The sequence below is a fragment of the Podarcis gaigeae genome, assembly GCF_964106915.1.
Source record: "Podarcis gaigeae genome assembly, chromosome: 10".
Classification (NCBI taxonomy): Eukaryota; Metazoa; Chordata; class Lepidosauria; order Squamata; family Lacertidae; genus Podarcis; species Podarcis gaigeae.
This window is the reverse complement of record NC_139686.1, coordinates 22966064-22977187: the sequence shown is the minus strand read 5'-3', so window position 1 is coordinate 22977187 and position 11124 is coordinate 22966064. Positions and strand designations below refer to the sequence as shown.

The following is an 11124-nucleotide window of genomic DNA, read 5'->3' as shown; positions in this document are numbered from 1 at the left end:
GTGTGCTTTTTACCTCCAGGAGAAAATAAAATGCAGCATGTCAAATAAGACCTAGTTGCTCCATTCAAAAAACCGCAAAAAGAAACATTTACACACAGAAACACTAGTTCTCAGATATTAGAATTGTAGTTCAGCATATTAGCAGCCTTTATGTAGGGTGGATTAGATTTTGATTCAGAGAAACATTGAACACTCTAAAGACTTTCTCCTCAGCGAGAACTAGGCTATAGTGACGGGCATTTCTCTATACATAATGATTTGTCTGTGACAGATAACACACAACAGGTTATAAGGAGGCTATCAGGCAAATATTTGTGATTCTCTTTTAAATGTATGGTTCTGTTTTTAAAAATGGGAGTCAGAAGGGTTATTTTGCTTCCCTATACAGTGGTACCTCGGGTTAAGTACTTAATTCGTTCTCAAGGTCTGTTCTTAACCTGAAACTGTTCTTAACCTGAAGCACCACTTTAGCTAATGAGGCCTCCTGCTGCTGCTGCGCCGCTGGAGCATGATTTCTGTTCTCATCCTGAAGCAAAGTTCTTAACCTGAAGCACTATTTCTGGGTTAGCGGAGTCTGTAACCTGAAGCGTATGTAACCTGAGGTACCACTGTATTGTAGTCTTATTGCCAACAACGTGAAAACAAAGTTTCCTTGCTCTTTAAAACATCACAGTGAATGCCGCAGATTTTAAAAAATAGTGAATAGACCATAATTTTTTGGGCGGGGTGGTGGTGGCAGTTTCTGTATGGCAGTTGAGAAATGAGCTGAAGTAGAATGGAAACACAATTAAGTTGTTGTGCAAGCATCTGATCTTGTGTTTACTGTACAGCAGAAGCAGGTTAGTGTGGGGGGACCTTTAGCTTTCTAAAAAAGAACCAAGAAGTATTTCCTCATTTACACAGTGCCTGTCTTGGGTTCATACAAAGAGAGAAAGTCGCTGACCATTCAAAATGTCACAGCATGTGTCATCAGAAGTAAATGCTGCCTAGCTCAAGGTTTACAGATTCTCCATCCCAGTTTCAGAGGGTGTAAATTGTTCTTTTCACAACTATGACAGAAACCAGGGCACACATATTTGACAGACCAGCTACAAGAAGGAACAAGGATTTTCTTCTAGAGGCTTGGGAAGTTACAGGAATTTTTATAAAAACAATAAAGCATATCTTGGCCATGCTTTGTTCCTCAACTTAGGCCCTTTTTATGAAGCCAGGAATAACATCCGTTTTCTGTACTTAGCAGAGCAGGCTGAGTTACTTTCTTCATCCCCTTGTTTCATCCCGTACGACAGATATAACTAGCTGTAAGCTTAGCCAAGTGTTATGCTTCCATATATTTGGGTTCATCAGGTCTGAGCTTCATGAGTTTATCAATGCAGAGAAGGATAAGCGTGAGGAACCAGAGACTCCACCCGACAGCTGCAGCGATCCAGCCATATTCATCCACTCCAAACTGACAACATCTGGAGGCCTCTGAACAGAAACTGACATCTGATGACAGAGAAAGAGAAGAGAGCCTGTCTTGGTTTGGTGATATATATATATACTGTATATGACTTTCTGCTGGTACAACACAAAAGGTAGGTTGAACCTTGAATGTCTTACCAATATGGAGATCACCTCACTGCAGATTCTACTCTGTAAACAAAGGATAGCGACCAAACCATTTTATTTAGAATAACTTAAAATAAGCAGGGGAGTAGCCAACCAGGATTCTGTCTTCCTATCTATTCTTGCATCGAAAGGAGTTGGGTGACCCTAGGGGTCCCTTCCACCTCTATGCTTCTGTGATCCTTCAGCTGCCTCTGGGCTCCACCACTCCTGAGATTGGTGTAAAACCTGGATGCCAGACTCTTGGGAACTGGAACATACAAAACGTTGTGAGGGTGACATAGCCACAGCAGTGAAGGGGCAGAAGGAGGCAAGCACTTGGCAGCATTGAATACCTGACCGTGCCTTACACCCTGACTCCTGGATTACATTATCTAAAAGCCCTACAATGAATGAATGAATTTATTATTTCGGTCACAGACCAGTTCCAGCCTACATACAATATCAAGGAAGTCATAAAACACGATAGGGATACATTTGCATTTGCAATTAGGTACAGTACAACAGGGACAATACAGTTAATATAGATATAGATATATATAAATTAAAACTTAGTCACTAACATATAACCTAAAATTATCACTTAAGGCCTTAATCATTATGATAGCACAGCTTGTTCCCTAAGTTTTATGGCAATCAAACAGATTTTGGCTACCCTTAATGTGATCTCAGGATCCTTGTCCTCTACCAGGGATTTTAGACATTGAAGTTCGGATTCATTTGGAGATTTTTGCATAGCAGGGGTAATAAATACCGAGCGTATATCCCCATAGAAACGGCAGTGTAACAAGGCATGAGAGACAGTTTACACTACAACGATTTCTAACACCACACAGCTTTTTCAGGATGTACTCCATGCGTAGCATTACATTTGGATTCCGTAAGAAAGGTTGCTCACATTCTGAACACTGGAAACAGAAGTAATGATACTTACGAGGACATAAGTCTGAAGAGTTGGAAGAGTGTCCGTCAATCACTAGAAAATAAGAGAAAGCTATGCTTTAGACTGAGAAACCTGAGAACAGATTTAGATTCCTACCTTGGGAAAGCTGAGGAAGTGCCTTCTCCATCTCCTACACGGAGACAACATCCCTAAAGGATTTCCTGATCATGTGCTCATTATTTTTTGTTCCTAAGAAAAGGTCAGATCTCAAGAGCTCTCTGAATTCATGGTAGCTGCCTTGCTGGAGAGTGAAAATATGCACTCCATGCTTATTGCCGTCCTCCTCATACACTTTTTCTTCTTCTTTTTTTAAATAATTTTTTATTAATTTTCAGTACAGTCATACAATATTATCCAAATTTTACCTAATTTTAACAAAATTCAAATTTTGGTCTTCCTTCAGCTTTTCTGGTAATCATCCATTTTTAACATTCAATACACATTTCTTTAATTGTATTGCCATTTATCTTCCCTCCTTTTTTTCCTGTTTCCTTTAAACAATACTTCTTAGAGTTTTACAGTGCTTCTTGAAACCCCACTAGTGTTGTTTGCACCTCACATATATTTTTCAGATATTCTACAAATTTTCCCCAATCTTCGATGAACTTTTGGTTTCGAGTATATCTTATTTTCCCGGTCAGTTTATCAAGTTCCGAGTAGTACGTTAGTTTCATTCTCCATTCTTGAATTGTCGGTACTTCCTCTTGTTTCCATTTTTGGGCCATTAAAATTCTTGCTGCTGTAACTGCGTACTGGAAAAGTTTACAGTCTTTTCTTCTTATTTCTTTTCCTGCAATCCCTAAAAGAAAAGCTTCTGGCCTCCTCATACACTTCTAAACACTGTTCTGCACCATATATATGCATGGGGTACCTCCCAACTCTACAATTATGTGATTCTGTGACTGAAGGCACACCCAACTCACATTCAAAGCACATGGCTTTCCCCCAAAGAATCCTGGCAACATTGGTCTGTTAAGAGTGCTGGAAGGTAGGGTGGCCTTAGTCCCAGTCATGAACACAGAGAAATGGAACTACTTCATGGGTTGCCGCTGCAGTGCTCACAGATGCATTGCCTGATTTCTGCAGCCTTTCATTTCTATCCTCCTCAAATTGGACTGGGATGGTTAACTCTGGATTCCCAAACTGCACTCTCAGGAAAATCCCTCCCCAAAGAGATTAGGCTTGGGGTGGGTTGGGGAAGCAAAAACCCTTTTTGAACCAATACCCTGGATTTGAGGGGGGTAATTAGTGTGCATGCGTGTGCCTGGTTGCAGGGAAAGTGTGCCCATCTTCAAGGTGCCACAAACAGCTTCTCATTTGCAAATGTGCCCATTGGGCCCCCTCTGGTCTGCTCTTGACTGGCAGCAGCTCTTTGTGGTTTGGGGGGGGGGAGGAGCTTTCCTATCTCCTGAAACCTGACCCTATTTTTTTTAAAAAAGCACCCCAAGATTCCAGGGATAGGAAACACAGAACCTTCTGTATGCAAGGCACGTCCTGCCCCACTGAGCCACCGTCTTCCCATTTTTGCACTTCCCATTGCAAAGCTTTAAAACCTTGCCCTAATATAACAGGCATACATGGCTCCCCTAGGTGCCATGTTGAGCCTTTCTAAGCATTTTCCCTATGTGAAATATCTTTAGCCAAGACACCCTGGCCTTTGGTTTATCAAGCCTGATTTTTCATTGTATGTGGCAATTTAATATTTTTTAAATAAAAAAAAACATGCCTTTTTCCAAAGTAGCATTCGTTGCATTGATGCCTAACTAAGGTATTTTAAAAACAAAAACAAAAACAAATTCCTTTCCTTGAGGATGACAGTAAGACAGCACATGCATTTCTAAACACAAGCCCCTCTCCCACTACTAAGCCACATAGATTGCCAACTTCACCCCCCCACACACACACCTGTGCAACAATATCCCAACTACAACCCTAAGTTGTGACAAATCAGAAAAGGATGAATCACCTTTCGCAAGCGAATTCTGGCACGCAGAGGATAGCAAGAGGATGGCAACAGCAATCCAGGTCAGCGGTTCCATCCCTGAATTTTGGCCCCTTCAGAACTGAAGCCTCTGTCAGGAAGGAGAGAGGTGACTGTAGCAATTCAGTGCAAAGTCAAATGCCTTGTCCAGACTGGTGGGTGGAGAAAATTAACTTCCTGCTGTGCCGCTCAGACACCTTGAATTCACCTACTGGCGGGTGAGTTTAACCCAAATAAGAAACAAACAGCCCATCCTCCCAGGCTGTTGTGATCCTTGGGGCTTTTAGGGATGTTAATAGCAAATAGCAAAACACTCATTTCCTTGCATGTGGCAGCAGTTATACTTCTCTGGGACCCTGCTAATTTATACACATGCTATTCCTAAGAAGATTTTGATATTATTGATTAGTACAGGGGGGAAACAGCACATAAGCTGTACTTCCTGGTGAAAACCGAGAACTCACAGTGCTTTGGGTTCCACTAATACATAACTGGAAAGGAGAGCAAAGGAGAATTCAGCGGTATTTAAATGTGCAATAGACTCACTTATAGGTCAATGTAAAATTTTTGAATGCTGTATATCAACTATTGTAAAGGGACCCCTGACCATGAGGTCCAGTCGCAGACGACTCTGGGGTTTATTAACCAAGGGAGCAAGCGTACAGCTTCCGGGTCATGTGGCCAGCATGACTAAACCGCTTCTGCCGAACCAGAGCAGCGCATGGAATCACTGTTTACCTTCCTGCTGGAGTGGTACCTATTTATCTACTTTCACTTTGATGGTCTTTCGAACTGCTAGGTTGGCAGGAGCAGGGACAGAACAACAGGAGCTCACCCCATCATGGGGATTCGAACCACTGACCTTCTGATCAGCAAGCCCTAGGCTCTGTGGTTTAGACCACAGCGCCACCCATGTCCCATGAACTATTTACTTTGATTTAATTAAAAATACAAGACAACTCACTGTTGTGAGTAAAACGGTGCCCAAGTGGCTTGTGTGCCAGGGATGGATGGTGACCATTGGGATTGTCAGGACAGAAGGTAGAGAAACTAAGAGGATGTGAAGTCAGAGCCACCATCTGATTGGCTCTAAATAAGAGGCGGGGGGGCAGGCTGAGGTTGGTGTGGCAGCACCCCATTCACCCTAAAGGACAAGCCTCCAAGCACTTTACCTTCTGAGTCTGCTGCCTGGCTGCCAATGTTGCCGGGCAACTTCAAGGCCTGCTACACTCTGTTCTTCAAGTTCTTCATCTATAAACCAAGTTGGGGCAAGGTAGTCCTTCCAAGAGCAGGCAGTCCCCTATAGAGGACAGATCTTGGGATGAACATCCAATCATGGTTGATAAAAGAGATCAGCAGTGATCTGTGCCTTTATTCACACCAGTTTTCACTGCTTGCTAGATTAGTTCAATGGTCCAGATAATCTAGCATTCTGTTCTTTCTGTGGCCAACCAAATCCCACAAGCAGGACCTGTTCATTGCCCCACAGCAACCTGTATTCAGAGAGATATTCCCTCTGGTACTGGAGGTAATACAACAATCATGTTTCCTGACTTATTTGCTATGACCTTTTCCATCATGAATTTATCTAAAATTCATGAATTTAGGGAAGGGCCATATCTCAGTGGTAGAACATCTGCCTTGCATGTCTTGAAGGTCCCAGGTTCATCTCCAGGTAGGGCTAGGAGAAACACCAGCCTCAAACCCTAGAGAGCCCTTTCCAGTCAGTGTAGACCAGGCTTTCTCAACACCTGGGTCTCCAGGAGTTGGTGGACTACAACTCCTATCTTCCCTGACCACTGGTCCTTCTAGCTAGCGATGATGGGAGTTGTAGTCCAACAATATCTGCAGTTCCAAGGTTGAGAAAGGCTGGTGCAGACAATACTGAGCAAGATGGATCAATGGCAAAAGACACCCTCCTATATTCCTAAGTTCCTAAAGCACTTTAAGAAATGACCATAACTACATATTGTGGTAGCAACATGTGAAGATATAGGTGAATTCTGCTCCCCACCTCTGGCTACACACAGCAGGAATCCAGGATGAGACAATGTAGACAGAACAGCTGTTCTGTTCAAACTGTTTGGTAGCTTAAAAGGAAATATTATTAATGCAAATGTTGACATTTTTGTAATTGCGACTTTAGCCCAGCTATTTCAAGTCTTTTCTTACATGAGTCAATATTTGTTTATGGATCAGTATGGATTTTTTTTTTTTTTTTTGTATATTTAGGATTAACCTTCAGTGTTTGGTGTTACAGGTCAGTTTTGTTTTCTATTTAAACTTCTCAGGAAGTTGTGGCAGCCTCCACCCAGCCTCTGATGTCCCGTTCTTGCTGGGTCTGCCCTTCTGTTTGTTGATATTCAAACTGGATTAGGACGGCTTTTGTCCCTCATCTGAGTATGTTACACACCAGTCATCTTTCCACAGCTGCTCATTAAGTGTGAACTAACATTAACACTCATCTTAAAAGGCAGGACCTAAAATCAATGCATGAGTTTGTCTTGATTTCTCACCCCTGCCCTACAACATTCATTCTCTCTTTATATATATATAAAAAAGCCTGCTTAACCCAGGCTGCTATTGGGGTGCCCTCTAGATGTTGTAGACTGCAACTCCCAGTATCCCTGGCTATTGGCCATGCTGGCTGGGAATGATGGGAGTTGTAGTCCAACTGGAGGGTGCAACATTGGCTACTCATGGCTTGACCCAGACATTTGATTGCATCCACTTCAGAAAAGGAAAGTTCCCTGTCATTGCTCCTTGAGTTAATCAGTCTCTTAGCCTTCTTCTTTGTACATGGAGGAGAGAGCTGTCAATGGCTACTAACCATGATGGCTTATGCTCTGCCTCCACAACTGGAGCAATCAGGTCCTTCTTGCTGGTTTCCCACCGCCATCTGGCTGGACACCGTGAGAACAGGATGCTGGGCTACATGGACCATTGGCCTGATCCAACAGGCTCTTTTTACATTCTGATGCTCTTAATGATGTTGAAAGGATTTCCATCTCCCAACAGCACGTTGCAGAACTGAAGGTGAACCTCATACACACAGGGATTATTTCATGGAGGGGGTGGGTGGGAGGCACAGTCCCTTTCTTTCTTTTTTTAATTTAAATTTTATTAGTATTTTCCACACAACAACAACACAAAAATATTGAAAAATAACAATACACAAAACACAAAAACCAACATACAAAAAAAACATATCCATATTTTACAAATTACTAATATAAACACTAAAAAGAAAAACAAACATTGACTTCCACCAATCCCACAACACCTCCTTTACCTCTCATTGTGTCTTCCTGTTCTCCTGTTTTCCTTATCATCTCTATCCTAGCAGCTAGATATAAATCCCTCTTTCTTATCCTTTCACTTCACAAGGTTATTCCAGACTCAGCCAGATTTCTGTCCTTGAACCTTGACTTTTAAGGTATTCATTTAGACACTCTAAATGTCTAAGTGTCTAGAGGCACAGTCCCTTTCACCATATATTCATTGCCCATAGCTTCTGACTCTATGGCTGCACACACACCTTGACTGGAAACCAACCCCCTCAAAAAAACCTATCACAATGTAATTAAAGCACACCCCTCTGGAATCCTGGGAACTGCCACTTGTTACGAGTGCTGTAGTTTTGTGTGTATGAACTACAGTTCCCAGCGATCTTTGGGGGAGATGTGTCCTTGAAATATGCTTGGAATGTATGGTGGATACACAGCCTTTGATAAGCCTGCCAGATTATCAGGATTGAATTGGAATCCATTACTACTACTACTACTACTACTACTATTATTATTATTATTATTATTATTATTATTATTTCTCCACCCATCCAGGTGGCTTCCAGCAGATATAAGGATGCAATAAAACATTGAAAACCTCCTTCAGAGGTTTGGTACTGCATGAGAGTTCAGAGGACAGACTGCAGCCTGTAGCCTCTTTTGCAACTTGCTCCCCTTTCTCTTTCCTAGCAGCCATTGTAAAGCGCTGCCTGGAATAAGAGATGGGTTGCAGCACAGTGTTGATCACATACGTTGCATGCAGCTGGTCCCAGGCTCAACCCCCAGCATCTCTTGCTGGAAACACTGGACAGCCTTTGCCAGGGAATGCAGTGACAGGGCAGAGCTAGATGGATTAATGGTCGGACTCAATATAAGGCAACTTCTTGCATGATTTTCAGGAGGAGCGTGACTGCCTCCCTCTTGGGTGATTTTTCTTCTTCTTACTGCAACCTCAGGCATACCAACCACCTTTTTGCCCTTAACCTAGTTTAAAGGGATGTAGCCTAAACAAATTGGGATGGAGCTCTGTGTACAAACACATCACACCTTGTTGGGGCAACAACAGCCATACCGAAGAGATAAAAAAAAGCCTTCTCTTCAGGACACTCTCCCGCTGTCACAAGGCAGTTGAACAAGAAGCGCTGCATCTGTTATTTGGCTGTAAAATGGGTGTGAGCTGTTGACGTTTTGGGTTGGGGAAGGAGAGGAGCACAGCTCCCTTTAACTCGCCACATTCCACAGCATTGCAGTGGTACCTCGGGTTACAGATGCTTCAGGTTACAGACACTTCAGGTTACAGACTCCGCTAACCCAAAAATAGTACCTCGAGTTAAGAACTTTGCTTCAGCATGAGAACAGAAATTGTGCTCCGGCAGCTGCAGCTGCAGCGGGAGACCCCATTAGCTAAAGTGGTACCTCAGGTTAAGAGCAGTTTCAGGTTAAGAACGGACCTCCCGAACAAATTAAGTTCTTAACCTGAGGTACCACTGTAATCTGTTTCCACTTAGCCTAACTCTGATATGAGAAGTGAACAGGCAGGAGAAAAGGGCACAAAGCAGCAGACTTTGGCAACAGAGGACGGGAGAGAGGAAGGTTTTGCTCCCCTCCCTATGTTCTATTTTTTAATAATAAGAATAATAATGACCCATCATATATCTACATGTATGTATACCACTTCAACAGTCTCTGGCATTCACTAAACTGGGAGCCGTAGGCTCGTGAGGTCCGCATGCATGACAAACTACAGTTCCCAGTAGTTGCAGCCTGTGGGGCAGCACAGGTGGGACTCCATTGCTCTCCCAGCTTCCCAACACCATGGGTCACTGCCGCTAACCAAGAGACAGAAGTGGGAAGTGCAGGGAACATGGCTTTTTAGATATGAAATGGAGGAGGCACCATCTTGTCCCTCGCCTCAGGTAGCAAAATGTCTTGGGATGGGCCTGGTAGAGAACTGTGTTTGGGGATGCTTTCAGGAAGGAGGTCTGGGAAGCTGCCTTATACTGAGTGAGACCAATGGTTCATCTGGCTCTGTACTGTCTACAATAACTGGAATTGGCTCCCAGGGTTTCAGGGAGGGGAAGTTGCGCCTCCCCCCCCTCAATGTTGTAAGACTACAACTCCCATTATCCCTGACCATTGGCTATGCTGGCAGGCACCGATAAGAGCTGGAATCTGACAATATCTGGAGGACCACCAGCAGTTTGATGGAGGTCTTTCATTCCCGTATGTGTAAGCTAACAGTGCTCTCCAGTTTCTGTTTTCATTCTGCAATGGCCTTTCCCAATACTGAGTCTGCAGATGTTTTGGAAGTACAACTCACATAATCCTTGAACACTGGCTATGCTGGCTAGGAATAATGGGAGTTGTAGTCCGACAACAGCTGCGGACCCAAAGATGGAGAAGGACCGCTGCGAGGTGAGAACTGCAGAGAGACTGAAGAAGCAGAGGTATTTGTCTTCTGTTCTGCTGCATCTGCTTATAGAACAAGATAGCCTCCACCACCCCAACACACACGTTGAGAGGGAATGGTTGTGTTTGTAATGGCAACACACACACACTGTGCTGACACAACACTGTTAGTTCTTATCTCACAGATCTGATGCGAGAGGTTTAGATGCAGCAGCATGGCTCCTGATATTTCCACTCAACGACTGTAAGGAAAGGTCTCTCTGGTCTGGCCAGGACCAGTTTAGCTGTCCTGAGGACACATGCCTAGAAACTGCAGCTCACCGCAGTGTTTCAGTTGGAGCTCTGTCAAGCTGGAAACAGTTTCAGCATTCATTCAGGCTGCGCAGAGAGAAAGGAAACTGAAGAGCAGGTGACTGAGGTGAGATCTTGGCATGGATAACTAGCGGCAATTCTCAGAGGGGCATAGCCACTTCTCTGCATTTGCAGTGCCTATTGAATTTTCCTACAGATGGAAAACCACCTCAACATATGGATCCTGAATGTTTTCTTCTTCTTCTCCCATTCAGAAGCAAATGGCCTCTCCCCTCTTCCCCAGTGAATAATGAAAGCTTTGATTAAATAGCTAAAGATGTATTTTGAAACCAGCAATTAACATCTAACAGCGCAGGATTCCAAGGCTCTTTAATTGCTGGTGTGCTTGATCAAATTATAACCTCGGTACGAAGAAGCGAACAAGAGGCTAGCAGAAATGAATGTGAATGATTATTGCTTTTCATAAGCTAATGTGGATGAGGGATATGAATTGCATTTTAATCCAGAGGTGAGGAGCGATATGGGATCAGTTTAGCAATATTTATTCTTGAACTCTGCATGTGTGTAGGACATCCCATGGACTT

General features: G+C 43.3%; 1 protein-coding gene across 1 annotated transcript; it reads right to left on the bottom strand.

Moving 5' to 3' along the window:
- Positions 1–792: 792 nt before the first annotated feature.
- On the bottom strand, positions 793–4602 carry TMEM213 (transmembrane protein 213). The gene is made up of 3 exons (XM_083701069.1): positions 4518–4602; positions 2543–2584; positions 793–1488 (listed from the first exon to the last, which is right to left on the bottom strand). Exons 1-3 carry the CDS (start codon positions 4588–4590, stop codon positions 1319–1321), a joined length of 285 nt encoding a protein of 94 aa, XP_083557195.1. The 5' UTR covers positions 4591–4602; the 3' UTR covers positions 793–1318.
- Positions 4603–11124: the final 6522 nt, after the last annotated feature.